The sequence below is a fragment of the Peromyscus maniculatus genome, chromosome 4 (genome assembly GCF_049852395.1).
Source record: "Peromyscus maniculatus bairdii isolate BWxNUB_F1_BW_parent chromosome 4, HU_Pman_BW_mat_3.1, whole genome shotgun sequence".
Taxonomy (NCBI): domain Eukaryota; kingdom Metazoa; phylum Chordata; class Mammalia; order Rodentia; family Cricetidae; genus Peromyscus; species Peromyscus maniculatus.
In genome coordinates, this window is record NC_134855.1 from 120,898,731 (window position 1) to 120,920,419 (window position 21,689).

A 21,689-nucleotide genomic window follows, 5' to 3' on the forward strand; every position below is an offset into this window, starting at 1 on the left:
TTGTCTTTCTAGGCCACCTCTCTTCTAGGTTTCTACCACCACTGTCTCATTCCAAGCCCTCGCCTCCAGCAACCTTACAGCAGCTTCCCAAATGTTATCATTACTCATCCTTCAGAGTGACTCCCAGTGCAAATACCACTCATAGAAGAGACACTGTCATCACCTGTCTACAGTACTTATGGTGTATGTGTGTTGCGGGGGACAGGTATTCCTTTCTCCTCTATTTCTGAACATTTTTTCCCCAAAATTGGATGGTTTTCAGAAAGCAGAAGGGAACAAGACAGAGTGACAAAAACCACAGTAAGACAGCTCCTTGGATCCTGTAGGATGGCTATTATTCAAATGCAGAAATCCGCATACATGGGTGAGGGTACGGACTCTGGAAACCTCCCTTACTGGTAAGAATATGAGGATAGCAGAGCCACATGGAAAGCAGACTAGCAACTAATGGAAACATTTAGAAGGGTTCAAATCAAAGGCTGGAGCAGACATCTGCAGACTCCTGTCCATTGAGAATTATTCCAACAGCTAACAGTAAAAACAACCACTGGCAGATGTCTATTAACAAATGAGTGGACAAACAAAATGGGAGATTCATGTACACAGGAATACTACTCAGCCAGAAAACAGGGAGTTCTGACCAAACAGTAAAACCTAAAGGAATTTCCAAAGTGAAATAAACCAATCACAAATGGAAAAATGCTCTGACCCCACATGTTTAAAGAAGTAAAATTCATGGAAACAAACAAACAACAACAAAAACAGAAGATTAGTTTTGAGCAGGAAGGCATTATTTCAAGAATGCAGTGCTTGTAAGATGAAGAATGTTCTAGAATTTGCCTGCACGGTAACATCAGTGCACTTTATTATACTGTGCATTTAAAATGGTTATGATGGTAAAACATGGTAAGTCTATTTTACCACAGGTAAACACAAAAGTAGTTACCCAACATGAAAAGAAGTTACCAAACATGAGTACATAGAAAATAATTCTTGTTTGTGTACTGGGATATATACTTTAAACATACATTTTTTTTTTTTTTTTTTTTTGGTTTTTCGAGACAGGGTTTCTCTGTGTAGCTTTGCGCCTTTCCTGGAGCTCACTTGGTAGCCCAGGCTGGCCTCGAACTCACAGAGATCCGCCTAGCTCTGCCTCCCGAGTGCTGGGATTAAAGGCGTGCGCCACCAACGCCCGGCTTAAACATACATTTTAGATGAGTTCTTTTGCTTTGTTTTGAGACGGGAGATTATACAGCCCCAGGCAGCTTTGAACTTACTACACAGCTAAGCCTGGGCCTAAACTCCTGATCCTCGCACATCCATCTCCTCAGTGCTGAGACCAAGGGCATATATTACCTACCTAGCTCTGAGGAAGGTTTCTTAAAGGGCTAGTAAGAATTTATAGATGTAATCTTCATATACAACACTATGTTCATACTTTAGGAACTTGAGCTGTACCCCAAATCCATCCTGGAAAACACAGAAATACAACCCCCAAGAGCAATTCTGTGGGTTTATCAAAGCAAACTGCAAGTGTTAGTGTAGTGCTAGGCTTCCAGGGACCTCACTTGCTCCATCTGGGCCTCACCCTGCTGGCTCCCCTCCTCTCTTCCTCTCAGCATGAGTCCCTCTGCACAGCTCTTTGGAAAGCTCTACTTTTCCTGCAGTGGACAGACCTCCTCAGCAGGTGACATCTCCTTCTGCAAAGAGTCAGGGGCCAGCAAAGACACAGTTCCCCTGGAAATCAGAGTGAAATCTCTGGTACAAAGTCAGGCAGTGATTCTAAGTCTTTGGAAGGTGGATGATGAGGACTAAGTCTTCAGTTAGCATTCTCTGCCTCTCTCTTCTCCAAGAAAGGCTCTCTCTTCTTACAGGCTGGGAACATTACGATCTCCACTACAGAGGAGAAAGTTTACTTAAGACTCCTTGTAATCCTGCTATTCACTCTGTGACAAGAACTCTAGTCACTTAATTCAGGGTGTGAGCACTCTATGCCATTGAGAATGAGCTCAACTACACAAGAGACCGGCGCCAATGCAAGGAAATAATAATTCGGTTTCCAAAAAAAAGACAAATGGTTCTCATGAATCAAACTTTCACAGATTCCAAGGTACTGGCTGCAGGTGATGTCAATCCTAATAAAGATTGCTGCTGGAAGCTACAGGACCTCTGGTTTTCTATGTCACCCAACACATTAGGTAATGGCTATCCAAAGGGGGCGTGGCATCATCAAGAGAAGCCTTCCTAGGTACATCATGTCACAGCAGTACTTTCCCACCAGATCCTAGAGAAGGCTGCACACACAGCAGTCTTCTGCTCTGAACTGCATGCTGTCTTGCACTCATTTTACATGCATTGCCATGACAAGCCTGTATTCCCAGGCTCTCCATAGAGAGCTGGAGGTCTGGTACTTAGCAGGCTGTCAGCACACAGCAGATCCTCAGCAATACCTACTGCTTGGAGGGAGCATCACAGCCTGACGTTTTTGTCTGAGAAATGAGCATGCTCTGAGTCCAAGCTGTGGATTATCTGGAATTAAACAACTCTTTAATGAGGGCCCAGGTACTAAACATATTTCTTTCAATGTTCTTCTAGCTTAATTTATGCTGAGAGTATTTATACCTGCAACATAAAAAAAAAAGAGAGAGAGAGAGAGATGGTAAAAACAGCATGGCTATAGCTTTAATTATGCTTCATTTTGCCCACTTGCTAGAGCCAACAATTTCATAATGAGGTGTCTGCCTTCCCATAAGTCAGAGTAGGCAATTTTTCTTCAATTATATTTTAATTCATGGGTAATCACTCTTTGCAGCAGGTAGCAAGTGCAGGGGACTGGGAACCAAGGAGAAGGAAGGTATGATGAAGTATTAAATAATTTTATTTGAATTTGTACCAACAAGTATTACATGAATGTGTCTGAAGCCAGGTGAACAGGATGTATCATGCTCATATCAGAAGCATCCAGAAGCTACCAGCTGTAATTTAACTGAAAACATATTGTTTCTCCCTTGGGTTTCCTGACTGCCTTTGCTTATTTCCCCATTATATCATAAGACATTCCCTCCCTTCTACCACCTTTTGTCAGGGATCAGAACATGACCTTGAAATTATTTAAGTAACTGCATTATCGCTGGGTTGTACCACTTTACACAGTATGTCTTTATCTCAATAATTATAATGCCCATGCCCAGGGAAATTAATAAAAAATTAACCAAAATTAAAAAACCCTAGAAGACTCAGATGTCTTACTAAAATTTCAATCCGAAACTATTTGCTAAGTTATTAATAACCAGGAGATAGGCATGCCACTGTGAAATAAAGTAAGTCAAGACTCTTGAGGTCACAAAGCTTCCAACTTAACAAGACAGATGCTCATGTTGACAGAATTCTTATCACCTGTCCACCTGTAATCATCTTCCTTGTCTGGCCCATTATATGAAAGGGTACAACATCTGTCCCAGAAGTTTACATCTGAGACCTGGACTCTCCCCTTACCCCATTGATTTCACTTTTCTATATCTCTATGGCTAAAGCCCAGACTCATGCCACCATTATCATTTATATGGTCTAAACAAACAGCTTTCTTCACAATATCCTGATTCTACACTGCAATTCCCATAGTAAGTGCCCTTCAGGTTACTGTCCCAACCAAAGGCTTCTCATGTTTGCCAACACCACTCCCTACAGTGCCCACCATGGGCCCACACAGGCTGCCACCAACTGCCCTCACCTCCCTTGCATCCCCCTTCTTTCTGTACTCCACTTACTCTGATCAACTTTCAAGCATTTTGATTTTCAAGCATTTTGGTTCCCTTCTCTTTTATCTGGGATGTTTTCCGTTCTTCCCTTGTGTTTTCTGATTGTCATCTTCACCCCATTCAAGTCTTAGATCTCCTACCCAGGAAGTTCTCCCTGAGCACTCCTGCCAAACACTGCCCCAAAGGCATCACACTTCATTTCACCTTTACCTCTCTGATCTTCCAGTCACCCACAGGCTGATTCTCTCCTCCAGCTGGCATGGATATCGAACATTGCCAATACCAAAGGCCCCGACCCTAGAGTCTGGTTGATAGTAAGTTCTCAGAAGGAGTTTGCTGAAGGGTGGATTGTCTCCACAAAGAATAATAAAATAGTGATGACAGAAATGCAGCAGTGTGTGCTGAACAGGGACATTTCATTTGATGACAGCTGAAACTAGCCCGCAGAATGGGTTCATCTGGATGGTGCTTTGCAGGAGCAGGTGGCAGGAAGAACAAGTACCAGCCCCTGGAACAAGCAAAGACACAGCTCCCATGGCACAGGTTATTTCAGACACAGCTGAGTCACAGTCACAACCTGAAGGCCCAAAACTTGCAGAGGTATATACTGAGATGTGCCAAGATACAATGAGATGGATGTGCCAGGTGCCAGGTTGCACTGAGGTGCACTGAGATGTGCCAATATGTACTTGTAGTGGGGATGCTGAGTGACCATAGGGAGTCACTGATGTGACGTTTTAGTTGCAGACACGAAAGTCAGAAGAGTTTTGAGGAATGCCATTTTATCAATACTGGGAAAAAAAACTGAACTTCAAATCAATTAAAATATAGTAACACTTTTAATAAGACTACATATTCTATATTTTATGGACACAATTGAGAGAACTCAATACCATACATATGGGCACAAAGGAAAGAGAGCTAGTGGCCTGAGCAGAGATTACTTTTTTTGTTTTCAAAGATAACAAACTAAATTTCCAAATGGTAGCAAACTAAAGGGCTCCACCATACAGAGGATGGGGAAAGGTGTGCCGGATTCCAGGGGTAACCGAGTCTTCAGCTGGGAGTCTATTTGACTAGACAAACAGTACTTAACAGACAGGATCACACTATTGATATCAATGCCTCGGACCAGCATAATATATTAAATGATGTAAGCCAGGAGTGATTTCTTTTAGCAACCATACAAAGCAGCTGAGAAAACCATTACAAATCCTAAGAACTAAAAGTACCTCATGCCTTCAGAAAGACTGCCTAGTCAGTGGCTCTGAGAGGATTCTTGTATTTTAGGGTCTCACTAACATTTGTCTTATTTTAAGACAGAATTATTTAATGAGCAGAACTTCCTTATGCATAACATCACACAATATGAAGTTTGAAAGGCTGAGTGGTGAAGATGAAGCTGGACACCATAAAACAAACTGCTTGGGTTACCAGAAATCTGCAGACCCTGTGTCTCACCAACTGGCTTTTTTTTTACTTTAGCTCATAACACAGGATCTGGGCTTTAGTCTGCTGGTCTCCAAAAGGAACAAGGCAGAGATGTGATTGAGGGTGCTTCCCAGGACAATGAAGCAACAATTCCTTGGAGGCATCTGCTTTCCGCCACAGAGAGTACTGACTGGACCTCAAGGAGCAGTCACAGGCCATGGCAGTAGGCCCCCAACTGGAGTCGGATTAGGAGTGATGAAGTGAGAACAAAGTCCAGGAGTCAGACAGACCTGGACAGCACCACAGCTCTAACTCATAAACCACAAAGTAAATGCCAAACAAAGGACAGCTCCAGAAGACATCCCTCCGAGTTTCATTTCACTCCTTCAGCTCATTATTTTATGTGAGATGCTCTTGGTAGGATGCATGAAATAGCAGAACCTCAAATCTGGGGAGTACCCAAAAGTGTTCATCTGGCTCTGTGTTTCCAGACGTTTCCATTATCACTGCCATCTTATTGATGAAGTCACCAAGGACTTGAGCACTTAAGCTAACAACTCAAGGTCACCCAGCTGCTAAGCTCATTTAAAACACTCTCATTTGTGTCTTTAGCCATCCCCTGATGTCAGAAAGTAGTGAAGATAATTCTCTGGGCTATGGAATGCCCTAAGATCAAGGCTGCCTCTGTTATTACAGATAATTTATAAAAACAAGATAAAAGCATTTAAGCCAAAGGGATCATGCACTGGGTAATCAAAGTGCCAACTTAAAATATTAGACAGTTATGAAAATGATAATGAAGCTTGTAACCATCTTTGCTAATGCTTATTATGTTGTTAAGCAAAAAATCAGAGAACATAATCCCATTTGTACTGTGATTATAACTAAGTACAATTATGTATATAGTTGGAAACCGGCTGGAAAGAAACTTGGAAGATGACTGCGGTTGATATGCTGAGGAGGTGCCCTTGCCCAAGCTTTATTACCATCAAGTGACTATAACGTAGTTGGCACCATAAATACCATCACAGTACTAATCACAGGGAAGAGACATTGCTGTTCACTCACCCAGGGTTATACAACATGACTGCAGACAGGTTCTCACAGGACTTGGAGAGGTCGGTCATAGACAAGCTGAAGGAGGACAGAAGGCCACTCTAAGAGGAGAGACAGAGCAGACTGGTTACCTTAGTGGGTAAGAGATGGCCAGTGCTCAGCATCCATTGTCTTCCACTAGTGACAGGCAATGAGATGCACACACTCATGTGAATGCTTAATGTCTGGCAGATGAGGGATAGTCGGACCTTTATGTATCAGAAACCACTTAAAATTATTTATTTATTTTACATCCTGGCTGCTGTTTCCCCTCCCTCCTCTCCTCCCAGTTCCTCACCCCCCAATCCCCTCTATTCCCACCCACCAATCCACTCCTCCTCCTTTCTGTTCAGAAAAGGGCAGGCAGGTCTCCCATGAACATCAACAAAACACAGCATATCAAGTTGCAGTAAGACTAAGCACCTCCCCATGTATTAAGACTGGGTAAGGGGACTCAGTATGAGGAGTAGGGTCCTAGAAGCCAGTAAGGAGTTGGAGACAGTCCCTATTCCCACTGTTAGGTTCCCACAAGAGGACCAAACTACACAACTGTCACATATATGCAAAGTGCCTAGGTCAGTCCCATGCAGGCTCCCTGGTTGTTAGTCAGTCTCTGTGAGCTCCTATGAGCCCAGGTTAGGTGATTCTGTGAGTTTTTTTGTGATGTTCTTGACCCCTCTGGCTCCTACAATCCTTTCTCCTTCCCTTCTGCAAGATTCCCTGAACTCCACCTGATGTTTGGCTGTGGATCTGCATCTGTTTCCCTCAGATGGTGGATGAAGCCTCTCTGATGACAATTGGGCAGTCACCAATTTGGTCACAGGAAATGGCCAGTTCAGGCTACATATCCACTATTGCTAGGAGTCTTAGCTGGAGTCATCCTGGTAGGTTCCTGGGAGATTCCCTTGTGCCAGGTTTTTACCTAACCCCAAAATGAGCCCCTTTATTCACCAGGCATTCCATAGCTAAGAAAGCCTCCTAGCTACACTGCATTGAAGTTTGGGTAGAGGTTAGAAATTTTATCTCTGCTGCTTTCAACATTCACATTTACTGAGTGATAGAGATAAAGGGATAGGTGAGGAGAGGTCTAAAAGGTTAAGAACTGGTCGATTTGCTTCCAAGAAAAGCTGTTGGCAGACAGGTTTTCCCCATCTCTCTTTCTGGAACCATGTCTAAAAGGGACTGTCCAGAGTGTCCCTGGGCTGGAATGGGCAAGAAGGTTTACTGGCTGGATCATCAGTCCCGGATCAGTCTGAGGGGTGTAGTTTTGTTCTCATTTTCCATCAATGGTCTGGCAGCCTTGGGAAGCCCTTTTACAGGAAGAAGTGGCATGAAATACTCTGTCACTTGGTAGTTAGAACAAAGGCTTCAGGCTTGCAGGTCAGGACTGAGATCCTGGTTGCCCATCTCCTGCCCTTTAGCCTGTTACGGGCAGTCTGTGTTACTCTAATTTCCCACTCAGTTACTTGTGAACTGGGGTGCTAACAGCTGCTGTACTGATATCATGGCAGAGTCTCTGCATACATTGAGCACAGTTCCCAGCACATGAAAATGCAACCTGTAGTTTTTACTGTCTTCAGCAATCTAAGGAAAGGCCATGGTGCAGATTTCTTTCCTTCTCATTCAATGGTCCTCTCTTTCCGTGGGCTTCAGCCTTCCTCCATCATTATAAGACCTCTGAATGGCCCCATTCAACCAAGCCCATCTCTCTCAATGGTCCTAAACTCACCCCACTCCGTCTCCTACCCAAGTGAAAAACACAATTTACTATGGCAGACTTGTGGTAAGAGTGATTCAGTGCTATGCTACTTAGACCGATTCTGGAAGATTCAAGTCACTACTCACTCAATGCCACACAAAGCCTGGCTCTTCTGGGGATGCATAGACTAGCAAGAAGGGTCTAAAAGGAACAGCTTTTTCTTGTGAGCTCTGGACTCTAGCTGCTGGTTTTCCTACTCCATCATCTGTCAGTAAACAAACTGCCTGGAACCACCTTGTTATAGAGCTTCCTTTCCCTAGGCTTTAGTCCCAGATAGTAAAATGGTAGGACCTAGGAGACTCCCCCGCCCCAGATGGGGTCAGCCCCCACGTTCTCTCTCACCTTCCTCTTCTCCCTGAGCTTGGCAGCTTCCTTTGGATGGTTAAAGCGGAACATGTTGGTTCTTCCCAAGAGTATCACAGCACCTGGAATACATAAGAACGACAGCAATGTGATGTCAGCGGGAGGCAGTGTGGTGAGGTGGCAACAGCAGAGCATGGACTTCTCCTTCCAGTGTGTTAGAAAACAACAAGGGATGCTTCAGTCTCAAAGGCCCACCTATGGAAGCTAATTTTAAACCAGCATGTACCTTTGTTTTTACAGCTGGGTGTCACAATATTCAAAACAACCTAGGCAGAAGTGATGAATCTAAGTATTATAACCTATTATGAGATTTTAAACTTAATATGCAGATAATTAGACTTGTGATTATTTGGAAGAAAAAAACCCCTCCAGGTCTCTAAAGAGATGTATCATTAAGCAAACATGTGATTTCAAATGTAGGAAATGTTTATTAATGCTTACAAAAGCAGACACTCAAAGACAAGCAGTTTCAAAAGAAACAGTGGAACTGGCAGAGAACAAGTTCCTACTGCTAAAACCTGCTAACACCTGATGTGGAAGAAGCTGCATGCATACACACACACACACACACACACACACACACACACACACACACACACACACACACACACGTCTATTCTCAAGGGAGTATGCTGCTTCCTATTCCAAACCCTGTTAAAATTTAGATGTCTGCATTAGATATGTTGGACTACAATCTTCATTCAGTACCAAATGCCCAGTGAACAAGATAAGTCAAGGCCAATGTCCAAGAATGACCAAGGAGGAAGGGTCAGCAAAAATAAGCAAATAGTTTCTGAAGTCAGACTTGTCCAGATCCAGTGCATTGGCCATAGAAGGCAGTGAGCTCCCTGGCCATAAGGGCACTTAAAGACAAGCTATCTTAAATACACACTTACTATCCTGAACTCTCTTCTAGGCCAGAGTGTCTTTGCTTATGATAGAGCTTTTCCTTATGATAAAGTACAGCATTCAGTCTTAGCCCTGAGAAAGACAAAACTTATGCTCTGGAGTCAGTCATTAAGAGCAGTGACTGTGAATCAAAGTACCGAGTGGAGACTGGAGTAACTAGAAGCAGACTTCTGCACCAAAGACCAGGACGGGTCTCACTGGATAGTCAGAAGACACTGAGAAGTAGAGCCATGGAGTATCATAGGGAAAGCTTGAGCCACAGATGGGAGACTACCTAGCTATGTTCAGGACATAAAGGATGTTTTTTTTTTTTTTTTTTTTTTTTTTTTTTGGTTTTTTGATACAGGGTTTCTCTGTGTAGCTTTGCGCCTTTCCTGGGACTCACTTGGTAGCCCAGGCTGGCCTCGAACTCACAGAGATCCGCCTGCCTCTGCCTCCCGAGTGCTGGGATTAAAGGCGTGCGCCACCACCGCCCGGCCCATAAAGGATGTTTTTAAACAGCAGCAAAACTAGGCACATACTGTGTGGACCTGGAGAGCTGAGAAAAAGATGGACCAGAGTTCCCAATCAAGTGGACAGTGATAAAATCCAACCCATAAATTTTGTGTTTCCCTCAGAAAATTTCAAAAACAAAAATACTAATTGTCAATAGTTAAAAACTTAAAAGATTTCACACAAAACTCAGGGGTATTTGTGGTGGTTTCAAGGAAAATGGCCTGAAAAAGGAGTGGCACTATTGGGAGATACAGCTTGGCTGGAGTAGGTATGGTCTTGTTGGAGAAGTGTGTCACTATGGAGGTGGGCTTTGAGGTCTCATATGTGCTCAAGTCATGCCCAGTGTCACAGACCACTTCCTGTTGCCTGTGAGTCAAGATGTAAGAACTCCAGCTCTTTCTCTAGCATCCTATCTGCCTCTATGCTGCCTTGCTTCCCGCCATGACAGTAATGGACTAAACCTCTGAACTGTATGCTAGCCACCACAACTAAATGTTTTCCTTTATAAGAGTGGCTGTGGTCATGGTGTCTCTTCACAGCAATAGAAACCCTAACTAAGGCAGTATCTATTATCTCTTGAAACCCCAGGAGATATAGTATGTTGAGAGGACAGTATCAACAGATCCATAATCCCCCTTGGTGCAAGTCCTGGAGCTGGTGATGGCTAGTGTACCCTCTAGCCTAGCACAAACAACTGCCTTTTGCTTGGGTGTGGTCTTTGCCTGGAGTCATATACTCTGGAGCTTTAGAAGGCACCCCCTACCCACCTCTGCTGCCACCTAGTCAGTATATTGTCTTAGATGTCTCAGAGGAGGAGTTCTAATGTATACAGTTAACTACTGACTGGCTCAGACACAAGGCACAGGGAGAAACTGAAGGGCTCCGTTCAGTGGAAGTCATTGTTTCACAGAAAATGGAGCCAACATGAAGAGAAGACAGTTTTGGGAGACTCACGAAAGCAGTAGATCTTGCCTCACTAACAACCTGCTTATCATCCTCATAGGAATTCACACTTGTGTCTCTGCCACTCCGGAAAGGCAACATCACTATAATGAAGAGAGGCGTTTTCTGCTCTTCCACTGCTAAGACTCAGAGTTGTCTCCTCTAGAAAGTCACAATCTAAGCAGTCATGTCAAGGATATAGGTGCATTTAATACTCTTCAGTTACATTAGAGATTAATAAGGCGATCAAATTCCAGGTGTTAATAACACCTAATCCAACCCTTTTTTCCTTCTGTTAATCAAATGCCTAGCTAAGCAAGATGAAAATTGCTAAAATATGTTAATGGAAAAATAGAATAGTATCTCAGAGACATTATTTCAACTCACATAAAGTCACTGAAAATAGTCCAGCAATCTGTGTTATTTGCATGAAATACACAGTTAAAAGCCCTTTAAGGAGTTATGAAAGAAAGCAAAACTACTCACGACAATTCATTACTTCCATTTTGATCTGTGTCAATTAAGTGCCTGGCATGTACCATGGGCCCCATTAACAACTGTCTCCTTTTCTTCCTTCTACTGTTCATTTTCACTCAAGAAACACTAAATCGGGGCTGGAGAGATGGCTCAGAGGTTAAGAGCACCGACTGCTCTTCCAGAGGTCCTGAGTTCAATTCCCAGCAACCACATGGTGGCTCACAACCATCTGCAATGAGATCTGGCGCCCTCTTCTGTATACATAATAAATAAATAAATCTTTAAAAAAAAAAAAAAAAAAGAAGAAACACCAAATCAAAAAATATGTACCACGCTTATGTGATACAGCTGTGAATTCGTGTAGCCAACGAATACTTAGTGACCACTTACTGCATACTAGTCCTCATGATAAACACTGAAGATACAGAGTTGGAGAGAGCTAATACATGCTTTGTCTTTACAGAGCATCAACAGTAAACAGGAGAGGGTTACACGAGTGAAAAGTTTCCAACAAAGGAAAAACACCAGGTTGCAGGACAGAAAGAAGGGGAGGAGGAAGGAGTCCATGAGGGGAGGGCTGGTCAGGACAAACTGATGGTCTGAGGCTATAGTTCATTGGTAGAAGGCTTGGCTAGCAGGCACCGGGCCCTAGGTTTGTTCCCCCAGTATCAAAATTATAATCAATTAATAGAAAGTACTGAAGATGAGCTTGGGAGAAGCAAGTACGAGGTTCTACAGCAGGCCTTAGGTCTCAAACCCAGGACAAGGGGCTAAGTGAGGTGCCTATTTAACATATCAAGGCAGACCTGGCCCACAGGTTCTCCTAGTAGCACTCAGCCCTTACCTGTTCCAGGGTATGGTTGGCATATCCTGCCCCCTACGCTGAACCCACCAGCCAGAGGCTACGCTGCCCTTCCCTCAGCAGCTCTTCCCTATATAATCCAGTCATTTTGGCAACACTGGCCCTTTTTACCCTTTACCCTCCTGACCTCTTGGTCTCCCCTTCCTCCTCCTGCCTTTTCTCACATGGCTTGGCTCACAGTCATGTTCACTCTGGACTCTCCCAGTTGCCTCAGCCTCTAGCTATATTCCCCCTCATATCTATAATAAACCTTTTCTCCACCATACATGCCAGGAGCAGTCATGTCCTCCCTTTTTATTTCTCTTGTCATTCAGCAGAAAAAGAGAGCAGATGGCTAGAGACTGGCACACAGGCATGTGGATGTGGCAGAGGGAAGAAGGGCTATCGCCATACAGAGCTCTAGAGACGAGGGAAAGGACACAGGATACAGTGGGAAAGCCATCTGGCTTATGCAACCTATCACAGCAATACCCCAGTCCCTGGTACCTATTTCTGCCCTAGTTAGGATTTCTCCTGCTGTGAAGAGGCATCATGACTATGCTAACTTTTACAAAGTAAAACACTTCATTAGAGCTGGCTTACAGTTCAGAGATTTAGTTCATTCATGGTGGGAAGCGAGTTGGCCTGCAGGCAGGCATGGTGCTGGAGAAGGAGCCAAGAATTCTTCATCTGGATCAGTACGCAGTAGGAAGAAAGTTCCACTGGGTCTGACTTGAGCATCTGAAACCTCAAACCCAGTGACACACTTCCTTCAATAAGGCCATACCTACTTTAACAAGGCCATACCTCCTAATAGTGCCACTGACTATGGGCCTTTGGGGGCCGTTTTCATTCAAGCCACCACGCTATCTATCTATCTATCTATCTATCTATCTATCTATCTATCTATCTATCTATCTAAGAGTTTTCACTAATAAAGTCACTGATATGGAAATGTCACTCAAGAAAAGGGAGAAAAGAAGAGAAGAGAAGAGGGAGGAGGAGGAGAAGAAAGAGAAAGAGAAAGCAAAGAGACCAGGAGGAAAGGTGGCTTTTAACAGTCACACAGAAGAGGTGACCTTGAAAGGAAAGGGGGACTGAACTCTTAGGAAAGAGTGGAAGGAAGCAGAAACTGAGGGGAACCTTCCATGGAGAATGCTGAGAGGCTAAAAAAGAAACTATGAATTACCAGTGGGCACTGCCTCCTGGATTTCTGGGCAGGTGAGGACCAAAGCAAGAAAGGAAGCACTGGGGAGAGGAGGGAGAAGGAAAGTATACAGATACCCTGAGTACAACAGTGCTTTACAGAGCCCCTGTGGCAGGCAAGTCAGGCTGCAGAAGAGACATCAAGGTTAACATGAAACCCACTAGCAGAAGGCCTGGGACCTCCCATGCCCCACCAGGGCTGCATGTGCTGAAACAGAGCTCAGGGTAGGATGTGGCTAGATCTCTCTGAAAAAGTCAATGATCTAAGAAAGGTCTTGACAGGCTGTGGGGCTTTGAAATCTCAGATCTGTTTTGGTTCTCTCACTGCACCTTCCCCCACCCCTTAAAAGTGCTGTTCGTTCTCTTTCAAAAAGAGTCTATTTTTAATCATTGTCCATGTATCCCTTGGTTCAGTTCTTTGTTCCAGGACACAGGATCCAGGAGATCTCACCAAGTGACCTTTGGACTCAGATCATACCTATAACATGTTAATAAACAGAGGGTTTAGTGGCATAGTTAGCTTTGATTTATTAAAAGGAAATCATGAATATACTTAGAAAACAATAAGCCAGCTAAAGGAAAAGGGTGGATTAGTGGGTGGTTGGAGGGACAAATGAAACGGGTGAGTGACACAATATTCAAATGAGGTCAATGGGTAAAATGACGGCTGTGCAAGCATGAGCACCGACCTGAGCGGGGATCACCAGCACCCATGTGAAAATCCAAGGACCCCTGTAAGTACAGGTGCACTTGAACCCCGGCACACATAGAGGGTGTGCAGGAAGGTGAACCAGGGCCCAATCACTAATATCTAGGTTCACTAAGAGATCTCGTCTCAGAAAACGAGGTCCATATGATTACTGAGGAAGACACCCAACAAGAACCTCTAGGCTTCACACCCTTACCCACCCCTACCCTAACATACCCCACACACATACAATGTGTCTAGGTGAGACCAAGGAGGAGATATGACTGAGCCTCTTTGAAATTCAGTGTTCTCATCTACTCATCAACTGGAAAATTCCTAAGGTTCCTTCTCGACCTTAAGTTCTTTTTAACTGTCAATGACTCCTTGCTTAAGGTTAATGTGATTAATCGCAGCAGATGGACTTTCTGTGATACACTTAATTTGTAATTTTGAGAGCATGTCTAAACCTTGCTGAAATATATGATGGCTTCTCTGAGATTACTTCAGAGCTTGTTAAATATCCAAAGACAGACAAATCCCAGACAGTCTTAAAAGGGAATGGAAGAAGAAATGACATTGTAAAAATGGAGACAAAGCCTTTTGTTTAAAAAAGATAGAAAGCTCCCTTAATTTAAATCTCTGTGTATGAGAGATACAAATGATAATTTCATATGAGATTTCTTATTTTAGTATGTCAAGTAAGCTGAAAAAAATAAGCATACGTCTATTTCTAGTGATTTTTGGGGAAAATAGGGACATACTTAATACTAAAAGTAATTACCCTCCTCCTTAGATTTTAATGAGATTTTCTAATTCTGATATTGCATGAATACATTAACTTATTTTTCTATTAAATGTTGTCATATGAATATTTCAGAGGTGACTGTATAGAAGATGCTGTTCTGAGTTATACGTGATACAAACACATGAGACAATCGTGTTTCCCAAAGTGCATGGTCCAAGGTGATAGGAACTTAGAGGCTTGAGATAACAGAAACAGGATTGTGCTTCAGGGCTCCTTTGTTTGTTTGTTCTTTCTGAGACAAGGTTTCTCTGTGTTGCTTTGTGCCTTTCCTGGAACTCACTCTGTCGCCCAGGCTGGCGTCAAACTCACAGAGATCCACCTGCCTCTGCCTCCTGAATGCTGGGATTAAAGGTGTGTGCCACCACCGCCTGGCCCAGGGCTCCTCATTTCATATTTTAATTATTTAAGCATCACTCACCCTATCAGGAACACACAGAGGCTGTATTCCTAAAGGATGTTTGGTGGAAGACAGGATTCATTTGAGTTATGAGGGGTGAAGCACCCAGACTCAGAGAGTACCATACACTGACCTGAAAGGTGCCTGAACAAGAATCTTGGGCAAGGATATTCTCATTTTGTTGCCTGATTCCAGGAGAAAGAAACTGCTTATAAGAACCTTCTCTGTGATTTAAAATAGCTTAGAAACCTTATATTGAAATGAATTGCAATGTTAGCATCATTTTGGAGTCATGATAGAATCTAATCTTCAATAACATGTACCACTACATAAGAACGGATTAAGTTGTATGTTCCAGGGCTTTACACTCTTTTAATAATGCCTATTACTTAAGGCACAGGAATTACAGTAATTCTGTTTCAAACTGGCTTTGGGAAACTAGATGTGAAAGACTAGAAGTTACAGGGAATAGACAATTTTATGCAGATCCTAAATGGATTCAGACAAGACATGGAGGTGCCATTGACAGGCTTGGGCTTGAATGACAGGTACTGGGCATCAATGTGATACTGTAGCAGATGTCACTATCAAAGCATACCATCTGATCACTGTTTTTGTGATAGTGACAAATGTATATGACATCTTAGCAAAAACCCATAAGGGCCTTGACACCTCCCTTATCTGTGTTCACATTTCAAATATAGACTTATAACTTCCTGCATTAGATAAATCACTTTACCCTTCCTTTATTCTCAGTAAAATTAAAATTGTAAGCTTAGATTCTGGGCCTCTAGAGAAGACAGGAAATTGATTTTCAATCTTTGCTATTGATATACCCACTCAAATAACCATCAAGGGTTATTTGATGATCTGCGTATGAACTGAGTGCAGAGCTTTTAAATCTTCGGAATGTACTAGGGATGTCCACCCCTCCCCATAAAATGTTAGAAGTGTGCATGAGTGAGTCAGGCTAATGTTTTTCTTCTTAAAACTTCATGGGGGACACAGATTGCTTCCTACAGGGGACAGGTCCCTCCTTTCCAAGGAAAAGGTGGATTTGACATTAAATAATTCAAGAGCAATACAAAATCATCGATGCTGGGGGAACGGCTGCTGGGTTTTCTGGAGTTCACCAAGGCTTGTCTGGCTTCTGGGGCTGCTTTCCATGACTAGTGAAGAATGTCACAGTATGTCTTGCCATGAATGAGGAGGTCCTCTGTAGCTGCTGAGGTAGCCTCAGAATGACGAATGTGTCTAAAACAGATGGGTGGGCTGTCATAGAGGCAGCATAGTGAGTGGCCAGTTAAAAAACGTCTGCTTAGCTTACAGACTTAACTCAAGGTACCACACTAGAGATGGCTCTAAGATCTGCCAATTAGGAGTCAACCACACTGCCATCTTAGCTGATTTCAATACAAAATAAACATTAAAAAGAGTTGTTTACAATACAAGCCCGTCACTAACATCACAGTGCTTCACTGTTACTCTTTGAAAGACTGCTGGGGACAGTGAGTGGGCTAAGATGACTAAGGGTAACCAAGCCAAAAATGACCACTCTCTTCCTCTTGGCTCCGACTAGCAGGAAACTCAAAACTGCTCATTGTTATGAAATACCATTAAGGAGACGCCTTCTGCTTTAGTCTGGACAAGAACCCAGGAGTTCGCTGGCACCAAGTGGAGACAGTGGAGGGCCTCTGAGTTACCCAGGATGGTGGGTGGAGCAGGCGCCTGGGGCTGTTTGCTCCCTCTTTGTGTCCTTTAAATCCTTTGCCCGGGACATGGGTATAGGTCAGCAACGGAGAAGAAATAGAGTGGAATCAGGAAAGTTCCATTTCCAATTGGAGGAGAGAAAGAGGAGGATGCAAGGGAAAACTAAAGCACTGGGGACACAGCAGGAATTCTGAAGTTCACTGCCCCCTGTGCGCACACTGCCCCAAGCCTCAGTAGCAGGTTCAGCCTGAGAGATGAGCTAAGGGGCAGAAACCTGCTCGGGTCCCAGACTAGCCAGTGGTAGCAGAGCCGCTGCTATGTGGATGGATGGCACAAAGCCTTTGACACTAAACCAGTGTTGGTGCTGCAGTCACAACCTATATAGTTAGGCTGTTCCTAACTTAGTCCTGAATCCAGGAGGAAACATGCGCACTGGAAGACAACATCTCCATTTACCATCAGAAAATTTCAATGAAACACACTGTCCTTTAACAAAATGCTCAGAAGTTTCCAGATTCAAACCATTATTATTACTTCCTTAACAAAGGAAGAATCTGGAAGATGTCAATGAGCTGGTAAAACAATATAAGCTAAGGCTGAGATCTTTGAGTTGGCAGTCATAAACATATTTAAACAAGTATTTCAACTTTAAAACAAAAAGAAAATTAAAAATTCAACAAGAGATAAAATATAAAAAGAAGAACCAAATGTTGTGACCCAGAATCACAACAATAAGACAAACAAAAGCCTTGCGGGATGAGCATCATAGCAGGAGGTGGCAATGGAGGAAAACTCAAACTAGACAGCAAATTGGTGCATCAAAAGAACTAAAATATCTGATTTTTATGTGATTGGAGACCCAGAATGAAAGAGAAGTGTATATAGTAGAGGAAAAATTTCTTTTCTTTTCTTTTTTTTTTTTTTCCCCCCCGGAGTTGAGGAACAAACCCAGGGCCATGCATTTGCTAGGCAAGCGCTCTACCACTGAGCTAATTCCCAACTCCAGGAAAAATGTTTTTAAACAAATCATCATTGCAAACTTCCCAACTCTAAAGATAGACAGACATCCATAGATTCAGAGGCTCAGTAAATTCCAAACTGGTAAACTTGAAGAAATCATGGCAAGATTCACTGTAAAGCCATCTTAGGCAACATGAAACAGAAGTTGTTGAAAGGATCAGAGAGACTGAAAAATAGGTATGACAAGTGAAACAGAAAAGAAAGGAGTAGAGACAGGCAAACAGTTATTTTTCTGCCAATGTCCAGGGTGTCAAGAATTTGATTTCAGTATGACTAGTTTCTGTCAGCTGCTCTCACGCAGAAGCATGCATCACAATTACTTCTAAACATGAAGACTCACATCCCTGGGGCCGCATCCCTAGATCTTTTGCAGCAGAGGGTTTAGGGATCTGTGTATCTAATAAGCTCCCAGGTAATGCTGATGTCACTGACCTGGGACACACTTGGAAAACCATTCTCTTTTTAAAAATAGCTTGGGCTTTGACATTCAAAAAACAAAAAATCTCAATTTTCAGGTCTCTAACTAGAGGAAGGCATCTGAGGATTGCTCAGGTCAGTATATGGGAGCCCACAAGGAATAGACATTCCTATCTCCCAGCCCTCTGTAGCATACAGATTCTTTGCCTTAGCTGGATACTGTGGTTCAACCCTCAAAGATCTATTTTCCTTTCTAGTTCCAATAAAATTCCTTTTTAATTTGTCACTGAGCAACTCACAGCAGCCCTCCAGCAGATGAAAATTTTATCAAAGGCTCCTCAGCTCCACTCTGCAGACAATCACCTGTTCCCTCTTTCAGGGTACTTGAATAAATGCAAATATATTTTGGCACTCAAGCATATCACATTCAAATGCACCTAAGTGTGAATTTCCAAGATGCAGTTTCTGTAGCACTTCTAAAATGAAAGACGAATGTTCAATGGATCTGACAGACTAGCAAGAAGAGCAAAGGTGTCCACTGACACAAAGGTAAAAATTAATTACATTTAACAGTGACTAGCATGAAAAATATATATTACAGCAAAAAAATAATTTAAATAAGAAGGACTAGTTTCTAGATATTCCAAGACAATGCTGAAGTATTTCCTGAATTACAAAACACTTGATTATTGTGTCATTTCTTATTAAATGTATGGTGGCTGGAGTTGGAAGACTTAGAAGCTTAGACTCCTAAGAAAAGCTGTGGTCTCTGGATAAGGCATCATGGTCAAGTATTTACCTTTTCCTTTCTATGGACTCATTTTATAGAGCTAACATGTGATCACGAGAGGCAGGGGAACTGAACTCTGAGTACACATTAAGAGATGGATATGTTTAGCTCTGAAGATGAAGGGGAAGGTGTCTTATGACAGGCATCAGACAATACACAAGGATAATTCTATCCTATTCATGCTTACAGTTCCAGCAAACACTCTTCATTTTACTGACAATGCTAAAGGATGAAAACCTTTTCTATTATTTTAGAGGGGGGGCCCTATGCTATTTGAAAGGCAGTTGACTGACACAAGTTAAAAATGTTAAAAAAAGAAAAGGAAAAAAAAGAAAAAAGACACCCTTGCCCCTAATGGTGACAACCTTCTAAATTTAGACAAATCTATTAGTTGGCATTCGAGTGTGTTAAGTGATTTAGATAAGGAAGTTGTAATTACTACTTGTGCTTTTTTAATGGCCCAGCCTAGCACATTTCCAAATGAAAGTAATTTACCAATGAAGAGACAGCTGAATACCGAATATCAGCAATAAGCTGGAACTGGTGAAGATAGGGGAGGAGGCATGAGTAACAGAAGATGAACCTGGGATGCAGTCAACGGAGGGTAATGTGGTAAGACATCATTACGATGTGGGTTGACATCCATCTGTGTTTTCTGTCCTAGATCCCTTTTGTTCTAAAAGCAGAGAACTGTTACAAAATTGTTAAGTCTTTCATGAATCCAATTAATAGTTTACGTACCAGGCCAATTCTGAAGACCAAGAAAGATGGGCCAGGAGGGATGATAGACCAATAACCACTACAGTAAGCCAGAGACTGAAGTTAGGGCAACAGGTGTGGGAGACCCAAGTGGCCTGGACTTCAGCATCTTCAGGGCTAAGGATAGAACCTATGCTTGGCTTGGAAAGCCAAAAAGATTTAACAACATATACAAGTTAAGGTTTCAGAGGGTAAAAGCATGAATGATAATGAGGGATAATGAATGGGCTGCTATAATTTTTTCAGTGTTCTGTACTAATACAGCAGCTGTCCAGCTACCCCAAGATCCATCTCCAAGAGGCTTGGCTGCCAAAAATTAATTCAAAACACCCGACTTTGCAAAACTTACCTAAGCAGGACCGTGCAGAAATGCTCTGCAGAACTGACTTTAAAAAGCCACTTCATGGGCGAAAGCCAAGAGAGACTTTTTTAGTATAACAATACTGTTTTATTTAATCCTGCTCTCCATTTTTTTCTGTTTTTAATGAAGTCCATTTTTTCTACACTTTACAATAGGCTTTTAAAAAAAATGAAATGCTTATTGAGATAGTCTATGATCCTTGTATACAAATTCCAAACCTGCCTCCTTCCTCTCTGGCAGGGAAGATAATCTGGAGGAGGGATGTGTCAGTCCCATTTACTTCTTTTTATTATCACTACATATATTCACACACCTCCAATTTATCATATCACTTTGTACTTTAAAAATATGTTTCAGTTTTCATTTTAAAAATATACAAACACCAAGCAAGCCAAAGTAGATAATTTTACTCCTTAATTTATGAAAGACTGCAGCTGTTTTACCATGGACAGGATATACATTAAAGAAAGAGAGCCTAGGTGAAAAAAAAAAGTTGTCATCTTACTACTCTCTTGCAATGCCTTGCTCTCAATGCCATCCAGCATTCCTCTGCCCTGATGCCCTGGTGCTTGTTAGTGGCGTTTATACTCTGTGCACAATGCTCTTACATCTTCAAATATGGTGGAGCGGTTCAGCAGCTCCAAATACAACAGAACTCAAGCCCACTGGATCTGGACATCATGACAGCACCATGCTAATAAAAAAATTAAGAGCATCCCATAGGGAAAGACAAGTCCTGTAATTAGTCTTCAATGTCAATTAGCTCTATGACTCTCTTAGCAAAAGTCCCTTCTGAGATAGACTAAAAGATCAAAAGTTTACTTCCTCACCTGAATCACTACCCAACACTGGCATATTTTAAAATGAGTTATCTAGTTAGGTAGAAGAACAAAATAAAGTATAAAATGAAATAAAACAAAATTACTTCATGTGAGACATTTATCAACAAGCTTCAATCCAGAAAAGAATTAAAGACATAATTACAGCTATCTGAAGAACTTCTGGAAACTCAGTAAACTAGTGATCTTTCCTTCCAGGGCAGTATAGGAGAGAAGAATCACCCAAAGTTAAATGCTAAGTTCCACACAGAACCCACACTAGATAGTGCTCTTTAAAGAACTGGGCATTTCTAGCAAAGTACAAGGTGAGTCTAGAATATCTTGCCTCAGAAGGTAAGCAAGAGCTCACAAAATAATGAGGTCAAGCCAAAAGACATAGAAGCCACCTTGAAGAAACTCACAGTGGGCAAATCTGAGACAATTTAAACATTCCAAATAAATAAAGGCAAGACAGAGCAAATACTAAATATAATGCCTAACTACATGATTCTACTCATTTAAATACATAAATAGACAAATGGCAAGAAGAGAAAGCTTTTCCTTATAATAAAATTTCAATTGACAAATGCAGAAGAAATAAGAAAATCACCTTCTGCAACCACAGAATAATAATTCAGCAAAATTTAA

General features: G+C 42.3%; 1 protein-coding gene across 13 annotated transcripts in view; it reads right to left on the reverse strand.

Annotated features, from left to right (window-relative positions):
* The window catches only part of Kif16b (kinesin family member 16B), a 286,551-nt gene that overhangs the window by 118,236 nt on the left and 146,626 nt on the right, over positions 1-21,689 (reverse strand). For all 13 annotated transcript variants that reach the window (XR_013050802.1, XM_076570753.1, XM_006983685.4 and 10 more), the window contains 2 exons: positions 8,386-8,468; positions 6,258-6,346 (listed from right to left, as the gene is read on the reverse strand). Coding sequence is in view for 12 of the 13 variants with exons in the window: in XM_076570753.1 (XP_076426868.1) it covers positions 6,258-6,346; positions 8,386-8,468 (172 nt within the window). In the remaining variant the exon portion in view is untranslated. The remainder of the gene's footprint in view (positions 1-6,257; positions 6,347-8,385; positions 8,469-21,689) is intronic.